Below are 26,972 nucleotides of genomic sequence, written 5' to 3'. Positions count from 1 at the left end.
TCAGCCTCCAGTGTAGTGAGACACTCGAGATGACTTACAAAAGTGTTAAAAGAGGAAACAAGTGAAAAGTGTTTTCAAGGCTGATGCAGTAGTAAAAATGTTGGTCTCTTATGAAATGAGAAAACCTGGCTGGAGTATGGAGCTGTTGATTTACTGTGCTTGTCACACAGAAATGCTCAATTGATGTACTTCTCAAGAGAAATTTCTGAGTCAAAGATGACACAGCAATGATGTGTTCAGTGTTTGCACTAGTATCAAAGTAAATTTATCAAAGACCCTGGATACAAGAATCCAACTTGGGCTAATTAAAAGTAGGTCTCACTGTTGCAATCAAATACTATGTTTTAGTCAATAAAGAGCACAAAGCCAAACCAAGACCTGATGTAAGCCAGTCCAACCCTGACACAGGAGCTGCTTCACGTATTACTTTAACCTACCTTTACAAAACAACAAAACATAGTTAATATTGATTCTTTTAAAAGCTGACACATTAACAATGCTCTTGTATGTGTTCTGGTAAGACATGCCTCTTCCTGGGAGGGGCCATGTGCTTTCACTGAAGTTAGCAGGAGCCAAGCACTTTGTACCTTTGAAAAGCAGCCCCATATCTCACTGCAAATCAACCCTCACTGACAGCAACCATCTAGGATGATTGTTGCTGGAGATGTCACATATGGAATAACTTCAACTCCTCTGTCTACTTCTACGTTACATACAGGATTTATAATAACCTGGAGTAATAATATCTTGTTTCTGATTTATATGTTTTTAAAATCCATAGCCCATGTCAAGTCTTAGGGGAAAAAAAATAACATATGACTATTCGATCATCATAGAGTTTTTAATTTGAAGCCAAGTGAGAATTAGCTCATGCTTTGAAAGTTGTTTATTATTATTTCTCCCCATTTTTTGTTTCCCTGCAAGTGCAAGTTTTTTTTTTTTTTTTAAAGACAGCAGTGGTTGTTCTGAGGATGACTTTCAGCAGTCTATGCCTCAGCATTGGTCCATGGCTCCAGGCAATGCTTGCAAGCAGTATGAACCCATCCCGGTTGTAAAACAGGACACAAAGCAGAGAACAGACTTGCACAAGGATGCCGCAAAATCAGCTGCAGAGCTCCTTTATCCTGAATCACCTTCCAGTTCTATCTTGTTGACATCATTGCCTCCCTTGGCAAATGACTGATCCCCAGAAATGTTTTCCCCTTTCTCTGGCTTCAGGAATGGGTTTAGTTAATTCCTATAGTATGGAGCTATGGTCCTTGTTCAGGTTCTCTGATTTTATTCCCATTATTACCTTTGATTCTCCAGCCAAGCTTTGGAAGTCTCCTGAAGTCAATATATGTGACAAGAGAAGCAACAACCAGACTTCTGAAGAAGATTTACCTGCTTTTTTTGTGTTATTTTTCATCTTTTCTGGTGTACTATAGGAAGAGCTCCTGGAGCTGACTTCATTGCCCATGTCCTTTACCAGGAACCTATTAAGGTGGATTGCAATATGAATCTACTGTAACCCAGCTAGACATCAACAATACAGCTCAAAATTAGTGAAGCACGAAAAATAAAAACAAAGACTAAAAACATTGTTATCTTTTATTATTTGATGTTTCCCCTTGTGTATTATTTTATTTTCAGGGGATGGAAAGGTGAAAAACAAAGTCAAAACTCTCTCCCCTCACCGATGACTGTGATGGGCCAAGCAAAGGGGAGCAGAATGGATTTCTGGTATCTGCTGATATAGGCAGTTACCAAACTAACCTCAGCTACCTCCCAGCCACATCAACCTTTAAGTCCAGCTCCAACTCCATCACCCTGGCTTTATGGTGCACCAAAGCTCAGACCTGGTAGGCTCAGTGTGGCACTGAAGGACTGAGAGCCTCTGGACTGTCCCACACTGTAAGTCCATCAGCCTCAGCGGTGGCAACTTTCCCTAAGGAGGCTCACCAGGATTTGTCTGAAAGCCCTGATCCTACTGGAAGATAAAAATGTTCAACTGCCCATATATGCAATATCAATTAATATTATAAATCATTAAAGTAAAAAATTATAACAACTGGACAATTAAGTCTTTGTAAATTTAGTTACTGCAGTTGCCCATCACTTCAGCCACTCTAGTCCTACTGAAAGCAGCATGGGATACTCCCACTCTCAAGCTGCTAGCACAGACAGCCTGCCCCAAGCATGTGTTGCCACAGTAGTTTCAAAAGGGGGGAATCTCACCACCAGTACAATGATCACAGATATCCTGAACCTTGGCCAGGAGTTTTGCTTTCTCCCCTTTAGCTCTATGACATCCCCTGCTTTTGTTCTTTTGTGGGCTCTGCAATGTGTCTGAAGTTTCTGCCCTAAATTCAGCAAGGCCAGGGAAACAGAGAAAGGGCTGGGGTAAGGGGTCAAGGAGCACCAAGTCTGGCCCAAGTTTGTCCTCTCTTCCCACCCACTGGCTCTTCAAGCCATGCTCAGAAAGCAGAGTTACTCTTTCTTCGTAGGCATTCTGTTGTACACCATGATTGTATTTTTCTGGTAAGCCCTGTTACATACAGGGTGGTGGGAAACTCAAAGTTACCTGGAAAACTGAGATGCTCAATTAACAGCTGATTTTTGAGAGGAGTTACACTCCCTGCCACATTTAATGGACTCAGCACGTGACCCTCATTAACCACTCCCGAAGCAATGAGTTGGCTACTCCTGCACCCAGGAGCGCTATGCCAGCAATCCATCTTCCAGAACCACAAACAGTTGATTGCTCATCCCAAAAAGATCCACCAGCCCATCACCAGAGGAGTGCACTGCCAGGGAAGGCACACACAGCCTAAATAGTGATGGCCTTCATCTTGTTCTTCTGTTGATCCCTTCCCTTATCCACTAAATTTTCCCTCACTCCTGCAGGAATGACACTGGGATCCAACAGGCAGGGGCTGCACTCAGATCACAGTCCTTCCTGCCCAACCTCACCATCCATCCTGGCCAAGGAAGAGACTATTCCTGTGGAAAAAAGGGTGTAATTACTTGGTCTATACAGTAGTCATGACCACCCTGCAAAGGGGCTGACTTAGTATCAGTCACGTACTCCTGTTTCTGAGCACCTGGCTTTGTCACCTGCTAATGTCTTCTACACAGACCCAGCACAAGTAGGGTAAGGCACATGCCTAGAAAGGAAAAATTCCCAGAGTGTGTTTACATGCTCAGACCTGACTGGACAGAACTAGGGGCAATGTGATGCTAAAATCTTGGAAAGCTTTAGCCTGCAGCTGTGGCCCACCATCATCATTAGTTTAGTCCATGCTTTGTTTCTAAGCACCTGTTTTCTAGGTACAGGTTTTGTGCAAAAGAGACCCATAGGATGAACAAATTGTTGTGGATGAAAAGCACCCAAAAGGGATGTGAGCCATAAAGTCCCTTTCCTGCTGCAGGAAAAAAGGTATTTGACCACTGTTTGTTTGAGCAGTGATATAAAGAAACCAAGATCCACTTGGTGACAGAAATTACAGATTCAGAAAGTGGCATAATCAGTTTGCCTGTTGTCGTGTCTGTGTTGTTCTAGATACAGCCTCTTCTGCCTCTCTCCCTCAACACTGTCGCTCGCTGTATTTGTTTCCTGCCACTCAATTTCTAAATATGTAAAAATCACATGTAGAGTTTCTTTTACTTTTTCAAATTCCTACACCCCTCGTCTGAAGTCCGTTTTTTCCCCTCTCTTCCTCAAAATTGTGGCTTTTCCCATTCACTTAACCTCACACTTTCAATTGTAACCACAGTTGGATGAAAGTTAATTTGCAGTTTGATGATGACACTTCCCCAATGCTGAGTCTCTGAACACTAAGGTATTTTTTTTTCTTGGGCACCAGTAATGCTGATGAGGTCAACAGAGCTTTGGGAATAGGTTTTATTACTTAAAAGCTCCTCCAGAACTAGCTGATTGGAGCACAAAGTATTGTTTTATATTGCAAAAACTGTGGCTACCTAACTTAAACCAGTTGAAAGGCAGAAAATAATTCATCAGCATGTTGCAGTGGGGTTTATAATGGCCCTGTGCAAAGCTTATCTTAGTAAAGGAAAATGTCTTCCTACGAACTAAACTGTTTAAGCAGCAGAGGCTTTGAAACATCATCTTTATAACAGTCCCTAAATTAGCTCAAGGACAACAAACCCAACAAACTTTTAAGCAAACAGCAAGGTAGCAGGGCAAACTTTTCCAGCTGCCAAGGGGATTTGGATGCAGTGTGCATCACTAGTGAAGTACACAGCATTTGGTTAAAAGGACACCAGTTCCCAAAGCATGCGTCTTGGTACAAGCACAGATACAGCTAGATAAGCATAAAGATAATTCCAGGGATCACAAGGGGTTAGTGTTCTACTCTGGAGAGAGCACCACCAATTCCTGCTGATGCAAAACCAGACCTGTGGGACACTAGAGAATTTTTTCCTTAAAGCTGGACTACCAAGCATTCCTACCATTACTTCTGAAGGTGCACTTACTGTACCTCCAGTTGGAGTGAGCAGTGGTGGTGTGAGAACTTTTGGACCAGTACACCTACACAGAAAAATACTGAATGCTTCAATGCTCTCAGATCTCATTGCCCAGGCAGGTCTTTGCCACGCAGCTGTCACAGATGCTGAGCTCTTGACCATCCCTCACACCTTCTGACCAGGAACATGTTTTTGAAGCAATGGCTTACAGTGTTTTAGTTCCTATCACAATGATCTAAGAGCACACATTGATCAGCTCAGTTTTGTCTGAGTTGATTGAAGAGTGAAGAGCGATGGAATCGAAGAGTGCGTTCAAGGCTCTCCAAGGGCTCACAGCCATTGAGACCAGAGATGGCAAGTCTAATATAACCCTCCAAAATACAGTGTAGCTGTTGGGAACTCAGTGCCAGCGGCTTCACTCTAAATATCTGTTCCTGTAAACCTTACTAATGCAAATATAGATGAAGAATATTAAAATTGAGCTACAGCTTACTAGATTTACCCCTTACTCTGCGAGGTTTTTCTGTCTGAATTTCACAGCAGCATTTCACTAGTATTCTGCAGGTTATTTCCAAGCAGAGGAATTTTGTAATCAGATAAAACAACCTGAAGAGCACCATACAACCACTGAGATTCTGAGACATACTCACTTTGAAGAAGAGCAGCATGCAGATAACATTTAAGAGCATCTCGGAATCCTATGAATCTGCATAGTGAGGAAAAAAATCAGTTGGTTTTCAAATGTTAATGCTCTTCTTATTGTCAGTAAACTGCTGTAGAAAGATGATCATGGTCTTTTCAAGGGCAGTCACATTTGTATTTAATGAAACAATGCATGCAAAAGCACAAAATGTGTTCGACCTTTATGGCACAGATCTTGCAACAAGAGCAGGTTTTCAATCTGTTTCAGCCACAGTTCAGTCCAGGTTTAACCTAATGAATCTGGGTCCCAAGAGACCCACATTTTCCTTGCACAGGTAGGTCAGTCACTCATTAGCAGTGTCCTTTCAAAATGCAGATGCTTGAAACTGCTGTGTTTTAATGGTGCTTAAAGTGACATAATGTTGAGAGTGGTTCAGAGGAGAGAAACAAGACAAATCACGAACATGGAAGAATTTCCATGCACAAGATGACTGAGGTAGGACTCCTAAATCTGAATAAGATGTGATGTGGGTGAGACGCAGTTCAGAAGTCTATGAATCTGTAGGTCACATGTTGGAGAGAGAAGACGGTCTCTCTGATTCTCCCAGAGCAAGGGATACGTGATATCAAAGGAGGTCAGTGGGAGAATGAGGTTCAAAGTAAACATGAAATGTTTGATTGTATCTGTTGGTAGCACACCTGGGAATTGCACCTTGGTAGAAGCCAAAATCTAACGAAGGTCTCAAAGATCACAAAAAAAAGAGCCACTAAAGCTACTAAATAGAGATTCTATGTTGCATTTGTACCCAACCAGGATATTCCCATCGCATAAGTAAAATACTTGCATCTGCAACACCACTCATTGCTACTACATTTTTCACTAGACCAGATGTTTCCCACTCCTTCAATTAAGGTTGTCATGATGCATTTGGATTGCTTGAAATTACAGAAAAACATACTCTGTAAATTAAACTCTATTCTATGAACATACTAGAAAAGAAAACAGACACTTCCAACCTTGCACAAATTAGTCTAACATGCCAATTCGCTGATTCATCACTTAATTCATGATGTTTCCAACTCGCAGTTCTCTGATTCATAACTCACAACTCAGGCAGCAATGAAAAAAATAGTTAGCTAGTAGATAGTGAGAGTGCTCATTCTTCCTCCCCCATCACCTTGTGGGTGTCCCCCATTTCACACCTGGAAGTACAAAATTCTCAGCAGTCTGGCTGCTGTTGGATCCACTTCAAAAGATTTTTGGGTAAGCTGATATATTTATAACTTCCAGCTTGAAAGCTTGATCTATACCATTTCCATAAGTTAGGGGATTCTGAGGAAACTCTCACACAATCAATACACCGGGATTATGGCTGCAGGAGACAGCAAGCTGCAGGTGATGGCAACTGCATAATGACCTCCTTCCCTCCCCATCCATCACATCCTGCCTACGTGGTGTTGTGGCTTTGAGTGGTGCTCCTTCCAGCATACACCAGGGCTTTGTGTCTGCTCTGTGGTAGCCAAAACCCAAGCAGGGGCTGCATGAGTATTTGTGAGGGGTCCCTTTTATTCCCAGACTAATCCTGCAGAGACCAGACAGGCACAACCATGTTTGAGTTGGGCTGTAGGTGGTGACTTATGGAAAAGGCCGAGCCCAGCCTGGATCTCCTCACAGCGCACATTCATCTCTCCCTTACTCATCCAGCTATCATGCCAGCTCCAATATACATGACAATTCCTCTCCTTCCATTAACACTTACAGTACACTTTAGACTTTCCTCTTTCGTAACAGCGATATTAATTCTGGTTTTCCCACCTCCTCTGATCTGGTTGTCTCCCTCTGTTGTGCCATCACTCAAATTCAGAAGCTAGCACCAGCAGCCATAGCCTTCTCCTTGGGAAAAACAAGGACAAACATGAAAGCAATATGCTGAGAAAAGGGCATAGCAGGAAGGACGGTGCCCAGCCGTGGAAAAGGGTGGGGGCCAGGTGTGTCACCGATTTGGAAGAGTGTTTCTTGATTAGTTTCAGTTCAAACCAGAGATCACTGGTAGTATCAGTCACTAGAAAAGTTAATGCTCAGTCACATTCTCTCATTTTGGTGCACAAATCAGATGCTGTCATTGCTTATGAAAGGTCACACCTTGGTGATAACCTAGCAGCACAGGCATCGGAGCTTGTCAAGCTTTTTACCTGTAAGAGCAATTTTCTAATGACCTGGTATCTACTACTGGCTTTCTTTCAGTTTTTGTTGTGCTTTATCCAATTGAATGGTGAAATGCTTGTTGTTGTACGTCCTTTTTGTAACTAGTAGACAGTAAGAGCAGGTAGTTATTCTGTGTAGAATGAACTGTTTATGGCCTCAAAATAAAATGCAGCATAAAGGTTCATTTGGATGGGATGGTAACTGGGGCCTTCTCAGTGCAGGTGTAGGATGATATGGGAGGCCTCAGGCTACAAACAGCTCAACAGTAGTTAGTAAGTGGTTGTCAAAGGGTGCAACATTAGGAGGTAGGTAAGACAAATTCTAGATGTAACAAAGGAGACCAAACAATGAGTACCCAACACACGTAAAATGCATCACATGTAGCAAATTAGGATCTACTGTGAAGCTGAACCAATAAAAAAAGAACAAGATGTGGAGTGTACTAGGAAGTGTGTAAAAATCATCTCTGATGTATCATAGGGTGACAAGGAAGAAATTTTCTGTTGTGTTTATCCTAGTGAAGAGGAAGATAAATTCTCCCCACTGATATCAAACTCTGCTTGGTGGAGGAGCTGGGACACTGGTGACTTGCTGTTACACACACCCCCACACAGACTGAAGACATCACAGGGGCAGTGTAGAGGCGCATAAAAAAGCAGAGAAAGTGGAGTATGCTATAAAGTTTGTGTGCCAGTTTTACCTAATTGTCATGGGTTAGGAAACATAGTCCCAGAAGTGATGTTCTTGCAAAGGGGTGCTTACAGCTCCTCTATGACCTGACAGAAGCTGGCCATTTTGAATATGGACAATTCTTCGAGCCACTTAAAATTGTGACCGCCTCTGTGATCCACACTTAAGAATAGACGCATCCCAGGCAGAGCTCTCTCTCGTTTCTGGTGCTGGGACAGGTGGCTATGGGCCCCGTGTAGGGACCGGCGGGGCCGGCCCAGGCCCTGCTTGGGCCAGGCCGGGCCAGACCATGGCCATCCTGGAGCCGATGGGCCCTGTTCCACCTGCGGAACCCCCCCACAGCCCTGCTGTGCGCAGCCGGAACGGCTCGGCTCCCCCTCTCCAGTGCTGCCAAGATTCAGCTGAAAGCTGCCCACAGCTGCCCAGCAAACATCATGTGAGCAACAGTGATAAGTGACATTCCAGCTGCAAGGCCTGGGTGAGATTAACCCTTTTAGTGCTGTGAAGAGCTGAAAACCTGACGGAGGAGAAAGAGGAGATGCTTAAAGCTGAAATTCTGTTGTAAAGCTATGATATATCAGAGTATCCCGTTGTAATTTCATGAAGGCATGGGGGGTGGAGCGTTCAACTTGTACTTGAGAGCAAAAGCACCTGCGCTGAGATAGGCAGATGCTGAAGCAGCTGTAATTTAATGAGAACTTGAACAGGGTGAGATGGAAGCGATGAGGACTTTTGCTCCACATGGAAAGGGGAAGACCTCAGTTCCTAGAGATGCTCCCAGAGATAGTCCTAGAGATGAAGGTGAGGAGGACCCTTTGCTCCCAGGGAAGGAGAAGGGCCTCTGTTCTTAGAGATGAAATGCTCCCAGAGATGGGTGAAGAGAACTTTTGTTTCTGAACGGCTCAACCTTAAAATGGTACCCCAGTGGCCCAAGACTGGACCCTTGAAAGCAGTTGTGGGAAAAGCTGCAAGTTGTGGGAAGGGACTCACATGCGAGCAGAGAACCAACCCGGGCGGCTGTCTCATTGTGATAATTCCTCCATAGCATGGGCAAGAGAGATTCCTCTTCCTAAATGAACTGAACAAGGCTATTACGGAAGTGGTAAACAGACTGAACATCTCAAGGGTTGTCTTTTTACATTGTCAGTGGGAGAAGGGAGAAAGGGGGGGGGGGTGAAGTGTCCTGAAAGTGGGGTATGATTTTTTTTTTCCTCTTCTTTTAGGTCTGTTAATAAACTTCTTTATATTCTTTCAAGTTTGGTGCCTGCTTTGCTTTTCTCCTAATTCTTATCTCACAGAAGGTAAACAGTAATGAGTATTTTGGACCAAACCACTACACTAAATTGGTGTTTCTGCCTGGTTACAAACCAAACCCGCTACACTAATATAATTTGGACTATAAATGTTATTGTAATAAAAATACAAGAATATAATTCCATCCTATTTATTTCAGCTACTAATAATTCTCTGATTAGATTATCTTTAACAAGACCAACGATATATTCTTCCCAGTCTGCCTGTAAGGTGTGTTTCCTTTTGATCATAGCAAGATTTGTAATGTGACAAATTGATGGCTGTTGGAGCAACCTGCCTTACAGCTTGGATGTAACAAGTTGGTAACAAATGAGGTGTGCTTTCAGGAGTGACTTTTGTTTGCATTTGGCACCTCTGAGCTGCTGGACTGTGAGATCTGTAGAAGTAGAGGTTTGGGTTTGGACTGTTTCCTCCCGAGTGCATCTCTGACCTGTGATGGCTGCGTTGAGGACCCAAAGTTCAGCCCACTCAAAAAAGACACTCAGCAGAAGAATTTGAACTCTGTAACTCTTTTCAGGTTCAGAGCTCCTCCAGGTCTGAGGTTGCCAATCTGTCCTCATTACTGATTGATCACACCCTGTGTGTACATAAAGTGCAAACACAGCACTCCCTGCTTCTCCAGTCAGGTTTTACCTGTGTTGCATGTGACAGTCCATGCAGGGGCTGATGAGTGGCTGAAATCCTAGAGGCCATCCTCATTTTGTCCTTAGGTTTTTGTAAGCATCTCGGTACACAGTGAGTGCCAAGGGCTGTGGACATCCCTGGTCTCTGTTCTCACCCATCACTTCACTTCAATATACCCACCTACAAACTATAGATAAAAATACTTCCTGTCTCTTGGCAAAGGTCATTCAGCTTAATGTCTCTTAGTAAAAGTCCTGAAATACTTAGCTGAGAGAAGCACTTCTTAGTAATGGGATGTAGGTAAGGTTTCATTAGGGGAAAACTGGTGCCTTAATGGTCTCTGACAAGTTAAAGCAAATTCCAGGGATTCTTTTTCCTGGCACTAGTGCTGTTCTCTGGAAATCATCACCTTCTCCAATTCATTAGGTAGTCAGTTGTTGAAACAGAAGGAAAAACAAAGGCAAAGAGTTAAACTGAGCCTGTAAATTTTTTTTCCATTTAAATAAATACAAGTTTTTCTCCTTAGCACCAAAAAAGACACTGTTATTAGCATGGCTCAGAAGTGAATTTTTAAGTTTTTGCAATGAAGATGCAGCAGCTGGTGTCTACTATGTAGAAATAATTGATCAAAATACAGAACACAACACACAAGTGCAATCAGACGCGCTTTATTTTAAATTCTTATTACACTGTATTTATAAAATGTCTGGAATAGAAAGCAGGTTTATATGCAAGAGCACAAAATGGATAATTTTATTAGAAGATGTAGACCTTGGTAAGACTGCTTAATTACCTAACAGGGATTGTCACCTGGCACTGGCAACACACTGTTCAGTCTCTTCAACCCCACAGGACTTATATGGGAGACTTTGACATTGCAAAGTTTCTAATGTGGTCACATAAGCTGTATAAAATGAAGGTGTGTCCATGTCTGAAGTGAAAGCCCCCAAAAGCCTGGTTTCCTGGATCCTGGGGTACTCCCAGAGTATATGAGGTGGTATGAATTTTTGCTTTGTTCCCCACATTTCAGTAAAAAGAGCAGCTGCATTTCTTCTCTCCCAAGACTTTAACAGCTGATTGTAGGTTTTGCAGGAAGTACCATGGGCAATGTGTAGCAACAAGAGGAGCAGAAGGGAAGGCATCTCCCTTGCTTTTCACTGAGACCACCAAATGACACGGCCATACAGTAAAGCCCCAGTGTTCAAAGAGCAAGAGGTTTCTTTTAAGTTTAGAAGCTCAGCTGGCTCCCCCGTGCTGTTAATACCCAATATGCTCTTACGGACACTGTGGCCAGAGGGGAGGAGTTGCTGCAGCTCTCAGGATACATCTTTATTCCCTTCCCAGATGAGTTTCTATCCTTCTGTATTCTTGGGGTTACTCATGTTACAGATCTTCGTTCTGCTTTAGCCATGATTCTTGGAAACTTTCAGGCATGTTTTAATCTAAACTCATACCGATATTTTCAGTCTCACCCAGCTCCAGTGCAGGGTATTGGCTAGGCTTGTGGGACTGTCAGGAGAAGACCGTCAGGCTCCCTGCTCCACTCTGCTTTCCTTCATCCCATTTGCCAGCCTGGACTGCTGTGGGACAGCAAACACCCCTGACATACTCATGGGAAATGGGTCTACAGGGTGGGCTCAGGAGAGAAAAAAAGGCAGAGAAGGGTGAGGAGAGAACATATCATACACAAGAGATATGACCAGCAAATGCAGGTTTTGTGTGATAAACTCTGAGCAGAGGCAGAAAAACTCTGGATTTTCATCCAGCAAAGAAGAGGAACAACATATCAACAGCATACAGGGTGGGATGAGGCTATGAAGCGAGTATGTGTGGGTGCCTGCACACGTGAAAGAGGAGGAGAAACAGCATAGGGAAGCTGCAAGACGAAACAAGGGGCTGAGAATATTCTGGAGATAAAACATCCTGAGAGATGCTTCCAGCAAAGTGAGCTCTCCATGAACCAGAACACTATTAATTTGTAAGATAAAGCAGACCCTTTAGCTAGAAATACCTTTTTCTATTGCAGCCTGAATGATCTACCATAGCTCTGTGTAATTCAGTCTAAGAATTTATAACACTGGGTTATTTTTTTTCTTCCCTTTTCAGTGAAATATCAGGCCTTAATTAAAACTAAAGTTCAGATTACTGTGGCGAATGGAGCTTTTCAAATTCCCTTGCAGCACTAATGCCGAGGACCATAAATACAAGTGAACTACAGGAATAATATGACCTAGAATTGCCTTTAATTACATGTATCTAATTTTAAATCACTTGGCATCCAGGTGCTATTTTTATGCTCTTCCCAGTCATACCAATTAGTTTGCTTTATCAAATTTTTTCAGCACAAGGATGACAAAAATAACAATAAGCAGATTCATACCTCTCCCTCAGCCACCCCATACCATGATAGTTTGAAATACAGCTAAATGAGAGAAGAAGGCAGCACCTTGGCTCATGGTTTCTGAATCTGGACATTCAGCTCACCATACACGTGCCTCAAAGCATCACAACTCAGGCTTGCAATCAGCTTTCGTAAACCTGGTCTCATTGGGATGCATTTTATTTCCCAGGTCAATGTAGAGTTCATCGGGATTCTCCTGAATAAAAAAAGAAAAGTTTCAATATTGTGGTCAGTCAGCCAGTGCTCTCAGCCTAACACACAACTGAAGAAACTGAAGGTGGATAGTATAACATGTCTCAAATCTTTTATCTCATCCTCATAAGTGTTATATAAATTACTCTCTTATCTTCTATTCCTCAGAACTGACCCTGCTAAAGTCTTGTCTAGCCTTTCCTCCAAGCTAATTTTAAATTTGTGAAATGAATCCATTTTCTTCTGCTTTCTGTCACTTCCTCTCATGATCACTTTCAGAATGACCTTCTTTATAGCTAACATATATATTTTCTAATTTATCATTCAATTTTTCCTGTTTACTATAGCCTATAGCCTGATGGTGATTCCTTAAATGGTTAAATAAGTCCTTGCTATGAAGTGTCCAGGTCATTCCCTGTGAACCCTATGCAGGGCTGATGAGATGCTGAACCCCTCTGCCATTCCTACCCTGAACCACCCTGCCACAGGGGTAACATCAGCAGATCTCTTCAGCAGCCACTTCAGATGACTTCTTCATGTCCATACAAACAAGACAAAGTATTCTTGGGAGTCCTGCTGGTGGTTACTCTTTTACATTATTTATGACTCCTGATAACTCATATATAAAACAACAGTATTCTCCACTGCTCTTGATTTTCAATTTTTCTTTTTGCTACAATTAAGATGCATGGACAGCCTCAGGTATTGGGTTTCTGTGTTTTCTCAGTGCTTTCACAAGGTTTTCCGTGCAGATTTTGAAGGCTGATATTTTTTGATTGATTGACTGATTGATTGTGTTTGGGGGATGCTGGGATACAACTGCTCCAAAGGAACCAATGGACAAAGTAATGTAGTGGGGAGCTATTTATGACAATGAATGATTTTTTCCTCAGCATTAAATAAGAGGGTTATGAGTTCAAGCAGTGTTCTTATCTCATGTGGCTACAGTGTCCTGAAAACAACTGAACAAAGCGAGAGCAAAGCAAGCCTGTAAATCAGTCACTGTTTCAAATTCTCATCTGGTAGGATTTGGTTCTCAGGTGCCATGTCCTATGCCAGGGTCAGGACAGAAATGTCTGCCCAGGCTTAGCACAAGCTGCCACAAGACAAGAAACCTTAATTAGCTCTAAATGAGCTAGCCTGGAATCCTCCCACCTGAGTATTTTCTTCAGTGCAAGCCTGCCCCTGGTAAAATGACAGGTATTCCAGCTCCTTAGAGGTTACCTTAGATACCTCTACATGGCACTGCATTGCATTTTGCATATACAGATAGAGGTACCTTGGGGCATGTACGCAGTTTTAGAAAAAACAAGCAGAGGAAGGTCATATTTTTGATGTGAGCATGTGCAGACTACTTCCAGCAAGTGTTTTCCCTCTTTTTATTTTTGTTATCAATGAGAGAGGTTCTGTTCCCCTCGGCTGGCTGGCTTGCATCCACCAGATGCCCCCTAAAATGGCATCACGATAAAACAATGACTTCAAATGCTGAAGAAGGTAAAATATCTTTTAGAGTTTATGGGAATTATCTGCAAGGAATTATCTGAATGGAAAGTGAAGAAGTTATTCTACAAGTCTGCTGTGCCGACTTCTTGAGCACTTCTTGAGCAGTTGGGGGGTCAGATTCTCTAAGGATTAATGTTTTTAGGCCACAGCTTTGCAGTGCTCCAGTGAGAGAGGGTAGCACTACCATCCTTGTTTTCTAGTGCTATCATCTCAGTACATATATATATGTGTGAGTGTGTATATACGTGTATGTGTGTGTGTGTGCACATGCAGGAAGACAATAGCTGTGCTGGGAAACCAAACCTACCTTTTCCTGCCTCTCTACTGTTCTAATTCTAAAACAAGTTGCTTCTCACTACAAATGCTAATACTAGCTTAGCTTTGACATATAGAAACACCCAAAATGGCTTACCTGCTAGTGTGAAAGTATGCTTGGCTATAATCCTTTTAGTGCTATCCATCACTGCCTGGTTAATTCTCATTTGTCATGCAAAGACTATGCCCCACGTAGGAATTGCTGCTGCCACAGGCTTTTCCATAACTCATGCTCCTCATCTGTCTGAGCCTAATAACTAAATATCAATATCTATATTGATATATAGACGTTATGAATGGTCAAGACTGAAGCCCCCAGGCCGTTACATTGCCAGAGTAATGTTGTATCAGCCGGGTCACACATGACCAGTTTTGTGGAGCTGCTCAAGTGATACAGAAAAGCTACCTTAAAAGTACACAGAGGTCAAAAAACCTTTCCCCACAAAGAACTGTAATAGCTCCACCCCATATGAAACAGTCCCTGGTAAACAGGGAAATGTTGGAAGGGTGGGGAAAGCCTAGAATGTGTTTAATTCTCTTTGCAAATGGGGTAAAGCTACCCTGATCTGATTTTCCTGGGAGAGAACTCAGTGATGAATGATTCTGTATAATATGCTGAGCCATCACCACACTGGAGCCATTTATCACTTTGAATGCATGGAGACAAATGTGATTATTATTTAAATAAACTACAACTGCCCCTTGCTCTGTCCTCTGTGTGTATCACCTGCATCCTACATTCATCTCAGAGAAGTTAAATCTTAAAATGACTAAGCTGATCCATTTCCATTTTAAATGTTGCCAAGGGCATTACTGAAAAGGGGAAAACATGGTGACTCTAAGGAAAATGACGTGTGTTCCATGAGTCATTTTTCTCCCGTAACTCTTGTGCCTTTGATGCACCTGATAGTTTCTGCATCCTTGAAGGTGAGGGCAGTCCACAGCAGCTTTTGGATCAAAAAGGATGCAGAACAACAGGGGAGGCTGGCACGGCTGGGCAGCAATGATGGCTATTGCTACAACTTGTGTAACTCTTGTGGACCATGCTGAGTCATGCTCAGCAGCACCTGTGACATACCATGTGCACAAAGCAAACACAGTATGTTGCCCTTTCACAGTCATTTTTCTATCAGCTCCACTCTGGAGATTGGTTCTGATCTTTTTATCCTTGTCCCAGGCGTAGTCAGGCTCAGGCCTCCCCTGCCGGCTGCAGAGGATGCTGACAATTTATGAAGCTGCTGAAGCACTGGCAATTTTTCAAACTCCTTTTGCACACACCTGGGGACCATCAGCTCAGGTAATGATAGATACTAAGCCCAGACAGATAGATGCCCAGGAGTAAGCAATAGCCTCAAAATTTTCCAAGTTTCTCCGTTATATACCCTTGGCTAATGCTAAGATCATAACACTGAACTCAAATGGAAAGAGGATTTACAACTTGCTTAGCGTAGGGGTATCATGGTGTCAGCGTGACGTGTGACGCTGAGAATAATGAAGGTGGCTTTCCTTTTCCTCAGGTCTGGGAGTGCCCTGTGCTGGGAACACACCTGTATGCCAGGGCAGCCCTGTGCAGCGGAGCTACTGGGGGGAGCTGTGTGCTCACACACATGCCACAGTTATGCCAGCAGGCTCTGCAAACAACACACATTTTGTGTCTTGACATAAGCTTGAAAAGATCATCTGAGGTACCTGAACCTCTTGTATAATCATGATTAACATGAGCAGAGAAAAGCCCTTTCCGAAAAACAGCACAGGACTCAATTTGCACACGCTGAGTGAGCGGCAGTAAACACTTCAAGCGTAGGATAAATCTTCCTCTCTGTGATAGCGGCTTGTAGGTGCTATTGTTAAGTGCTAAAAATAATGTAATACAGTGAAAAAGTAAACTTGGGCTATGCTAGCAGCTACCTACAAACACTACCCATTCCTCCAACCCTGGTACTGAACAGATGAAATGCTCTCACAATCTCTCTGGATAGCCCGACTTCTACTGACTGTTGAGACCTATAGCTCCCCTGTGTATTCGATTTTAAAGTACAGAGAGAGTGTTTGAATTAAATTACTCAGCACAGCATCAGTTAAGTGTCTCCTGTGAGCTCCTACTGTGAGCAGGCAGGGGACAAACTCCCAGCTGGTTGTGCTTTCTTCCCTACCCGAACTGCTTTTTTATTGTTCTCAGCACACCAGGTCCCTCGAGGCGGAGTGTGACGTTCTCCAGGGTTTGTTTCAGAGGATTGGTGAATTCTACAATCACGGACGTTTCTTTACCAGCTACCAGTTCACCTTTGGTCTGCAAGACAAGGAAAGGATAATGCACCAGAAACTCCTAATAACAGATACACAGTACTGGCAAGGCAGAAGAATGGAGCACACAGAGAAACAGCATGAGGCAAAGGAAGCTGAGTGAGAAGAAAATTGTTGGCTGGGCTCATAGGTACCACTGCGCATTTTTCCACCCATTGTAATTTTCCCTCAAACCACATGGCAGATCAAGAGGCAGGCCCTCATTTCCATAGAAAACCAGAAATCTGCATGGACAGCTCTGGAGCTGACGGCCCAACTGGGGGTGAGTCCAGCTGAGGGGGCCTCTCTCCCAGACTCTGCCCCCCTCCTCAGCCTCCTCAGCAGCACTGAAGTGATCTGCTCAGGACATAAGCTCCAGAGGAGATCCTAAGTTAGAAACAGTAGGGTACAGTGGTTGCACCCTCAAAAATGTCGTGCCCATCTTCCCCTTGCTTTTGCATTCTCTTCTCATGCTCTGAAGGCTTTATAACCCTGCACGTGTGCTCTATGGAGGCCTGAAGGCCAGTTTTCCTCCAAACCCTATGTAAGCAAAAGCACTGGAAAATAGTAAACCTCCAAACAAATGTGTTTTTAAACAAAGGCTACATATATGGGGATTTGGGGTTCTCCACCCTCCTGAAAATTCAGCATTTCTCACAGAATATATGTATTTGTTTTGCTCAGGAAAGGGTTTTCAACTTATGGCTGGCAGATGTGCCAGCCCACTTCATGGCCCACCAACTGATTTAAAGGGCCTTGAGAATGGTAACTAAGAAGAACAAGTATCTTGTCAATAAATTTGAAGTGGTGTTTTAAGGAAGTATGACATTTGCAAAAAGCTGCATAGACTCTGGTCTAACGGATTGCTCTGTGCCAAAAAACAATGAAATGACTGGAGAACAGGAGGAGATACATCTAAGCTCTCAACAGCATTTGACCATCTGAATGTGCAAAAGGAAATCAGTGGCATTTTTGGAAGTCTTGGCCCGATTAGAGATCTTCTATCCTCCTTATTTCAATTGACCATTTAAGATCACTGGGTGTGCTTCAAAATCATCCCAAAGTCTCACATGCAGCTGAGACCATGATATGTATTTGCTGATCCTATTTTTGTGACCTGGTCTCAAGGTTAGAATATGGTGTAATTTCCTCAGTTGTTGAGTCTGACAATCTGCTTAGATCAACAGAGAAAGATCAAAGGTGTATCCAAAGACATGAGGGAGATACATTTTTCATTCTTCTTTCTCACTCTCACATTAAGAAATTTGGTCTGCCGGTCACGTTCACTGAACAAACTTGACAAGAAAACTAAACAGATAAACTTTCTCAAATTTCTTTAAAAAGCAATAAATCAACATTTCCTCTATCAATACATGCTCACACATGCACACACACACATCTTAAAAAATCCAGCTTTTAAAATTTCAGTGTATTTTCATATATCACAAAGAAACAGAAAAGAGAGAAACTTAGTTTGACTAGAAAACACAGGTTTTGGACAACAGCCTATCCTATATGCTAAAAATCCTTTCTTCAGGACAGCAGGGAGGATAAATTATTTTGAAGTTGAACATCTGAGATGATGTATGAGACGCTCTGTTTAAGTATTGAATTGAAAGAATTCTTTACTTTTAAAATTTGGGTTTTGAAGATAGGTATTTGAAGTAGAGTTTATCTGTCTTGTCTACGTCCTCTCTAGAATGCTCAGTAAACCAAAACCATTTTGTTTAAAAATGCAATTACCTGATCAGAACATCATGGTATTTCTGAAGACCATGAAACCGAGTAGATTTTTTGGCAAATTTTGCCATAGTTTTGATCCATGTTTTTTAAAAAGCTTTTTCTGCATAAGGCTGCAGTTGCTACATAAATTATTATATGGAAACCTGAGCACTGGTTCAAGTAAATATATAGAGGGGAAAAGTTGGATAAACTTAGATTTTTTTTTGAGGTCCTGAATTTACAAAGCTGTATTCATGCTTATATAAAGCTTCCTGAACAGGTGTTCTGATTTTTTTTTTCTAGTGTTAGGAAAAAAGCAGATCCAAATTCCATCGTTGAAAGCAGATGAAGGTTTGGTGCTTTTGAAAACTGCAATTTATTTGGATGCTCAGTTATGAACTGAGAAGTTTAAATCCCCGCCTTGTCTTTGCCATACAACACATGCTCCTTGTAGTATCACAAGCATTACTCTTCTCCATTTTCGTGGGTACCACACCACTGTCTGCAGAAATGCTTCAGCTTTCACGGTACACCACTGACAGTACAGTCAGAGTGGCAGCAAAGCACTGAAATCCTAAGACATTGTCCCAAATCAATGCTGCCCATTGAAGTTTGGAGAAGCTTTCCACGATACCTGCAGAAGCTCTCCCAGCAAAATCACTTCAACAGCAGTGTTCCTCACTCTTCAGCAAGAGGCCCCTGTGCTGTGCTGATTTAAATAGCATAGACTTTTGAAGTAGTTAAAGAACTTGAGTGAGTAATCTCTCTTACCCTTTGAGTGTCTTCAGCTCTCTCAGATCTTTTCGCCTCTTTCCTCCACTGAGATCACTGCAGTATTTACTACCAGTGCCTCTGTCTGCCTGTCTTTTCAGTGTAGGGACACTCAGTACATTATATAATGCACCTGTATACCCTCACACACTCCAGCTAGCCACTGCTCTGTAAGGTCTCTGCTAGACACTCCAATGTGCACACACACACATACACTCTTCCACCCCACGATTCAGCGTGACAGCCTTGTAGAGAACAGCCATCCCTTCCACCACACCCTTGAGCCACCTTGATCCGCAGGGTGGGAATTTCCAGGACTATCGCCTTCTGCATGGCCAGAATCTTCCCCGTTTCATTGATCCGTGCAGTCACAAAGAAATGAAAGGAGGCTTGCTCCAGCAGGTCACTCATGTACTCACTCGATTTGATCACAATGTCAAAAGAGCTGGCTGAGAGGAGACACAGGAAAGAAAAAAGTCATCTGAAGCAATCTAATCACTAACTGTTCCTCCCATCATGGCCAGTGCCAGTTACATGAGTGCCTTGGAAAAAAGGTGAACTATGAGTCAAAGAACGGCTTTGATCTTTTTCCCCTAAACTAACTTCATTTCTTTACTTAACCATATTCCCTCTAATTTTTCCCTCTTTCCATTTAGGCTGTGAGCTCCCAGGGCCAAGGGTGGGGTTTATGCACAGCCTTTGCCCAGTACCCTCAGCATGGGCCCAGGTGACTGTTGAAGGTTTCTAGGTGCTACCACAAAATAAGTGAGAAGGAAGGCTGGAAACACATATCTACTGGGCACAAAGGTCCAAACCAGCTTTTGAGTGTCATTCCTGTAAATGTTTGCTATTTCACTTTATTCCTGTGTTTTCTTTGCCTTTCTTCTTGGCACAGGGATGCCACCAGAGCAGCAACTTGGGGATGTGAACCCATGCAGGCTATCTGGGAGATCACCTGCTCTCCAGGACATGAATGGATGTCTGCCTTTGTTCTACACTGGACTTGCCTGTGAAATTTAGCAAGAAGGTCTTCCTGTCACCAGCATGCCCTCCAGAGAGTGTTCACATGCTCTCTGACAATAATTATTGGAAGGAACAAGTCCCTGTAGGCTAGACAGTTGAGAAGAAGGGAATCATTAATTTTAACTATATTGAACTGCAATTCCCAGGCCAACAATGGTGTGAGAATTTGGTGCAGAGAATCAAACCTGCTAACGAACTGACCAGGAAAAATATATAGACCTGGAGCTCTTCTCTCTATAAACATTCATTATAACTGTAGTAAACACATCAAGATCTCCCATCTGCTACCTATGATGATTACTGTTATCCATTATTTGTATTGTATTTGTGACATACACTGTAAACACTGAGATAATTGAACTCAGTTGGGTAAATGACATTCACCCCTTTTCACTCTTTTGATCCGCTCACATCAAAACCAGTTCCTTGATTTGGTTTCAAAGCTATTCCCTTGGTGGCCACCTGACCTGGATTTACTAGGCCAGCCTTAAATTGACTTGATGTGCTCCTTCTTCCTCCCTCTCACTTCTTATCTTGTGTAAAAGAATTTCCCATAATACCCTGTTGGGGTTTTAGTTTAGTCTGTTTTTTTCTCTGTTAAAGGAATTTTCTCCCATATGCATGTTGCTAGGGGACAAATAGCTGTACTTAAGAAAGACAAAAGGGGAGTGGGGCGGACCTGGCTACTCCTTTGTCTACACCTGGGTGTGAGTTCAGTTCGCTCTGAACGTCCGGAGAGAGAAGCTGCAGAGAAAGGAGCTGCTGCTTCTTTCTTTTTGGCCGTTCTTTCTTCCTGCTGGAAACAACGCCGGGACCCCAAAAGCCGCTTTCCCTGCCCTGCTGGAGACCGAGCTGTGGCTGCCCTGCCCCGCTGCTGCTTCGAGCTTTCGCTACGCTGTAGCCCTGCTCGCCCTGCCTGCCTGGGCCTCCGTGGGTTTTTCCCATCTGGATACATCTCGTCTGCCACCCGGGATTTGCGTTCGTCCCTGCCATTCCAGCCTGCTGTTCCTGAGAGCCCGGGATCAACTGCCCAGCGGTTTGTGAAGCCTTTGTTCCATCCCTTCCCGGGATCCCAGGGCACCGGTGCCGCGTGTGTCCCGAGCTCGCTCCGGAGCGCCCCCTGCAGCCGCGGGGGAACCATCGCACCTGCCCTGCTCACCGGGAGCCGCCAGCGCCCCTGCCGGCTGCGAGCGGAACTGCACCTGAGGGGAAATAGCCTGACAGCCGAGAAGGCTGGCACTGGGTTTGTGATTGCTGTTACTGCCATAGTTGTTGTTGTTTTGTTTGACTGGTTATATACATATATATATATATAGTAAAGAACTGTTATTCCTATTTCCCACATCTTCGCCTAAAGGCTCTTGATTTCAAAATATAATAACTTGGAGGGAAAAGGGGTTATATCTGCCACTTCAAGGGGGGCCTCTGCCTTCCTTAGCAGACACCTGTCTTTCAAAACCGAGACATACCCTTAACTGTAAATTATAAATCAGGCAAGGTATTTCTCATCTGAGAATTAAATAAGTAAATAATTAGTTACAAACCAAGAGAAATTTACTTTACAATGGAAGAAAAGACAAACTCTTCTGTTTCAATTTAATCACTGCAGGGAAAAAAAAAGAATAGATTTCCATCGCCTTAGCACTGGTTGTGCTGGTAAGTTGCCAGTACCACTTACTGCATCTGGGAAAGCCAAGGGAGACACAACACTGAGTTGCCTTACAGTCTTTTAAAAAAAAAGAGAAAACTAAATATAACTCAGTAGATGCAAGAGCACCTTTGAAGGCACTGGAAGATTTAAGCTATTGAAATCCTCAAAGATGTTTTCAACCCACACAATTCCTTTAATCATTATTCTGAAAAGCATTCATTTGTTTCCTGTTTAAAAACTTAGTTTGCTTCATTCTTTTAGTAGTACGGGCTGGAAGAATGCCTTCAATGCATCTTTATTGCATTGTAATTCTTTGTAATTCTTTGCTACTTCTGTATATATACATACACATATATATACACATATACACACACATGTATTTACATATATACATACATACATATATAGAGATGTACACACACACGTGTATACACACAAGTGTACACGCACATATACACATGCACACACATACACACACACATGTTTCTTGCCCTGAACAAAGCTTACAAATCCTGCTTGGGTGCCTCAGAAGGTACTCTCCCACTACACCCCTGACAGAGTGTTCTCATGCACTTGCAGATAATCACACTGCCTCCCTTCACACTGCCCACCTGCTCAGACACTATTCCTGATTCCACATGTACTTCTTTCCAAGGAAAAGGTGAAAGAATTCATGCTCAAATTTCATGTATCACCTTCAGAAATGGTGTAATTTGTGAGGAGTTTTTGTCCTATTGCAGGACAGAGTGCCCCACAAGTTGATGACTGTAGCTCAGATATAAGCAAGTTTCCACCTTGAAAAGTGGGAATAACGTTAAAAATGTCTCATTGGCCAGAAGCAGTGATGGGGACTTACTCTTGGTACACATACATAAAAATACATGTTCTGTTCTTTCAGGTGCCTCTCCCCAGTCTGTGTTCACTCAGCATCACTTGATTCAGAGTTTCCTGCACAATTTCAAGAAGCTTTTTTCAAAGCATTTACTTGAATTAGAAAAAATGAATTATGATGCTCAGTGATGTTTAAACATCTATTCATTTCATTTCTTGCAGAGATGAGCCAGGTGACCCTCAAAGCACTGCAGAAGCTGTATTTTAGGTAGTAATACCCTACACAGACCTTTGATGCAAGAGCAGACATAAATAAGTCCTGGAACCAAGCACAAATCACAGCCAGAAAATGTAGCAGGTATTTGCACTTCTCCTACAAGATGACTGAATTTTCCCTCATCAAAGAAGCCGTACAGAATTTAGACCAAGGCTATTGAAACTGAATTTTTTTACTGTACCTATTCAAGTCTCCAAAAGTTTTGCAGTATCTGATGTAAGTCACTATAAACCCTCACACTGTGTTTTGATAGCATATGTTGGAACAACTCAGTGCCCATTTCCAGGCCCCCTGCAAATGATCCAGGGAGTTAGAAAGAATCAGCGAGCAGCTCTCAGGGCTTTGTTACAGACCAGAGGAAGAAGTTTTATTAACCTTCACCAGTAGATCCTTATCAGTGGACTTCTATTTTCTGCAGAATATATTTCAGCTCCAAATAAAATGTGCAGTTTCAGATGAGGTTCAAAGTTAGGAAGAAAGCAGAGGTGGGCTTTTTTGTGGCCTGATAGGAATGGTGATCCCATGGAGGCATCTCACTGAGACAAAACTCGCCCTCTGAGGAAAGAGGGTTCACAGTGTCTCTTGAGCTGGGATGAGGTAGACAAGACAGAAAGCTCAGAGGTCAGCCAGGGTTGCTGCGATGCAGCAGCAGACCCAGCTCAGGAGGCTCATCCTTCGGGGTCCCAAAGTCCTGCCCTTCCTGCTGCGCTCAGAAAGATTGATTTGCCCAGTAGCAGTGCCTAGAAGGCAAAGTCATGGCTGCTGACTCTCTGAGCAGGGAACTCAAGTGGAGGATCCTCTACTTCGCCTCTGTAAGACAACGTTCTCATTACTTTTGCTGAGCTGGAAGTACTGACCAAGGACACAGGCCTGTCAGGAGAACAAGTGATTGGCAGTCAGTTGTTGCTTGAGCCTGCTAGGTAGCACTTGGAAGTACAGCAGGCCCTAAATACACTGCAGCTGCAATGGCTGACAGGAAACAGATAGATTATGTCCAAGTTAAAAAAGGAGAACATCCCTCTTCTCTACTTTGAGCAGTGCAAAAACCTGCCCACAGCCTCCTGAGTTAGTCTGCCAGGAACTGCTTCTCTGATGAGAGGTGGGAGGCATGATCTCCCTAGCGCATTCCAGAGGGCACTAGGAAAACTGAATGCTGTAACTGTAAAGATAACTCACCTTTGGGTTTCCTGCCCAGCTGACAAATGTCTCTGTTCTATCATGGCACATTCTCATTATATATAAACCTTTTAGATCACTGTAAATACAAAATCCTGAATCACACAGTCCTCCAAAGCCAGATATTCACTTGAATCTACTCAGAACTTGTCAGCTTCTACCAGATAAGACAAAAAATTCGCCTTTTTGTCTCTGTACATGACACCCTGTGGAACTAGAACTTCCCCTTCACTTGCTGAGATGCTGCTAGGAAAATAAAGGAATTCAAAGGAAAAACAATACCTTGCATCTTAATACCTGTGCTCCTTTGCTTTCTTTTGTACTAAATAAGAAAAATTAACAATTCCCAGACATGCAGCTTGGTGTAAAAGAGCCTTACGCAGGGAGAAACAGCCTGAAGAAAACAGCCTCAGCTTTAAATGATCCTGGTATCCTGCCCAAAATAGGGACTGGATCCTTCTGATACCCAATAGAATATCCTACCCATAGCTACTAGAATTGACTCTACCCATGGGTGGAAAAATTGGTGACAGTTAATAACACAGGAAAAACCTAGCAGTTAATAACACATAAAACAACTATGCAAGTCTTACATGAAGAGGGTTGCAGTTTTGCACTGAAAGAGTGTTTCTTGAATTCACTTTTTGTGACTCCTGTATAAAACACTATGTTGCCTGAAAGGTAGGTAGTAGCAGTGTAGGAGTTGCGACTCTTGTTCCTGAAAGTTATAGTGACTTTAAAGTCATTGCCAAGGACTGCCTTTTGTGCTTGGAAGTCCATTTCAACATCCGTCTGTGGCTGGTATGTGGTATCTTGGATACTTTGCTTTTTAACACCATACATCACAGCAGTCTCGAGAGCCAGTCTCTCCTCATCTGAGCCTAGGAATGAATGAAAACCAGATTTAGAAAAGAAATGGAAGTGCAGCATTGGCCCACCTACCGATCACAATGGTGTGTCTTCCATGGTTTGTAGTAGCTGAAAGGAATGGATGAGGACAGTGAACCCTCCTGGGGTAACACTAGCAGTCGGAGAACTTCACAGCTACCAAGGGAGTTGGTATTAAAGCCATATCAGACAAATTGATGTAGCTGAATTCCTATTAATACATCTGCACTGGTTTACTCTGTGTGAGCCTCTGGCCTGAATAAGAAATGTCTAAACATGTGTACAGAATGCCTTGAACTGTTTTGAATGCTTTGAGTTGCTCCATGACTAGCCTTTATTTTCACTACAACTTACTTAGTCTAAAGCATTTCTGAGTAGCAAAGTTTGTGCTCTGTTTGTGCCTTAAGATCAAGGCATCTGCAGTGTTTCTGGGATGGAGTTACAAATAAAGAATTCCAGAGGGCACTTAGGCAGCTGTTCATGAAGCTCCTTCGGTGACAGAGGTTTCCAAGTCATCATCCAAGATCTGACTGAGATAAGTCTACATCCATATGGTTGCAGCCCATTTCAGGTTACCTTCTCGGAACTTGTACTCCGCAGTAATGTCCATCATTCGATCACCTCCAACTTCCTTGGTCACAATCAGCTGGCCAATATGGGTTGTGTCAATTTTTTCTACCACTTGGGTTCCATTTTTCTCCATTTTTGTGTAAAAAATGTCACTATTCACCTATGAAATTAAGTGAAAGGAGATTGAGATATATGGAAGTAGAGAGAGGAAGAGAAGTCAGCCTATCTCCCCCACAATAATGACATGTTGACTTGAAGTCCCACTAATTACTCATGTTGAAATTTCATGTTTAAAATTAGTCATATGCTGAGATGAATTTTACTACTCACAGCTCCAGAATGACAGAGAGTGTAAACTTTACAAGGCTACAGAGAGGTCATTCAGATTTGGAGACCACTGCTACACATTTCTTGTAACAAAAAGCTTTAGAAATAGAGAGGGGAATGCTTAACAGATAAAATATCTTTATTCTTTTCTGTCCTAAGCTATTTACAATTCAATTAGAGAGAAACTTGTCCTGCAGTGTTGCGATTCTGGGCATGCCTCCTCTGGTGATACGAGAAGTTAAAACTCCAGACCAGGCCCTCTATCTCCTTACTGAGAAATTTCTCTCTCAGATCTGTCAGTCAAATCACCCATGTGAGATCTCCATGGCCCACAGCAGCCAAAAGGAATGTGGTGAGCAAAGAGGATGAGCAGCTAGAGCTAGTGACTCATTCAGCATAGCTGAATCTTGGAAGGAAAAATGACCACAGACTGAAGTTTCAATGAAGTCAGAGCAGCTTTTTCTTCTTGTTATATTGGGGAAGAGATTAGAGAAATCTCTGTCATTCGTCAGACCCATATCACACCTACTGGCCTGCATGTCAAAATATAATGATGAGATTGTTCTGTGACATGAAGCATACATGAAGTAACTTCTCAATCCATAAATTGCAGTGGAGCCCTATCTTTTGTCTCGCTATGGTCTCATTGATATCATTCGTTGCAGTAAAAATTCTCTCGTATGTACCTCAGCATAGACGAAAGGAGAATCAAATTGGAAGCAAACGTGACCATGTTTAATGGCTTGAACTGAGGCTGGACCACACCTGTACATACCTATGGGGAGAAGAGAGACAAAGTGAGAGCCTAAATTCATTAAAAACATGTAAAAATATTATATTTTCTCAAAGAAAAAGAATTCTTGGGGCTTAAAGAACTCTTTTAATAGTTTACAGAAACTCTTGACCAAGAAGCAAAAAGCTTAATTTTTTTACCATCTCCATAGTTAACACAGACTCAAGTCTGGAACAACCTGGTGGTTTGGTACCTTTAATGGCACTATAACATCCACTGTAAGTCTCAAGTGCTCAAAATATAGTTACAGCTGGTTTTGGTTAAAACAGATAATTTTGGGAGGACTCAGGTACACCACAGGCTGAG

The 26,972-nt window shown here is 42.7% G+C and overlaps 1 protein-coding gene across 4 annotated transcripts in view; it reads right to left on the bottom strand.

Annotated features, from left to right (window-relative positions):
* Nucleotides 1-10,595: 10,595 nt before the first annotated feature.
* The window catches only part of F13A1 (coagulation factor XIII A chain), a 62,179-nt gene continuing 45,802 nt past the window's right edge, over nucleotides 10,596-26,972 (bottom strand). For all 4 annotated transcript variants that reach the window (XM_032116192.1, XM_032116182.1, XM_032116166.1 and 1 more), the window contains exons 10-15: nucleotides 26,560-26,648; nucleotides 25,553-25,706; nucleotides 24,682-24,969; nucleotides 19,419-19,579; nucleotides 16,508-16,644; nucleotides 10,596-12,540 (exon numbers count right to left, since the gene is read on the bottom strand). In XM_032116192.1, the coding sequence (XP_031972083.1) occupies nucleotides 12,396-12,540; nucleotides 16,508-16,644; nucleotides 19,419-19,579; nucleotides 24,682-24,969; nucleotides 25,553-25,706; nucleotides 26,560-26,648 (974 nt within the window). In that variant the 3' untranslated portion in view covers nucleotides 10,596-12,395. The remainder of the gene's footprint in view (nucleotides 12,541-16,507; nucleotides 16,645-19,418; nucleotides 19,580-24,681; nucleotides 24,970-25,552; nucleotides 25,707-26,559; nucleotides 26,649-26,972) is intronic.

This window comes from Corvus moneduloides, chromosome 1 (assembly GCF_009650955.1).
Source record: "Corvus moneduloides isolate bCorMon1 chromosome 1, bCorMon1.pri, whole genome shotgun sequence".
Taxonomy (NCBI): Eukaryota; Metazoa; Chordata; class Aves; order Passeriformes; family Corvidae; genus Corvus; species Corvus moneduloides.
This window is presented reverse-complemented; position numbering and strand designations above follow the sequence as displayed.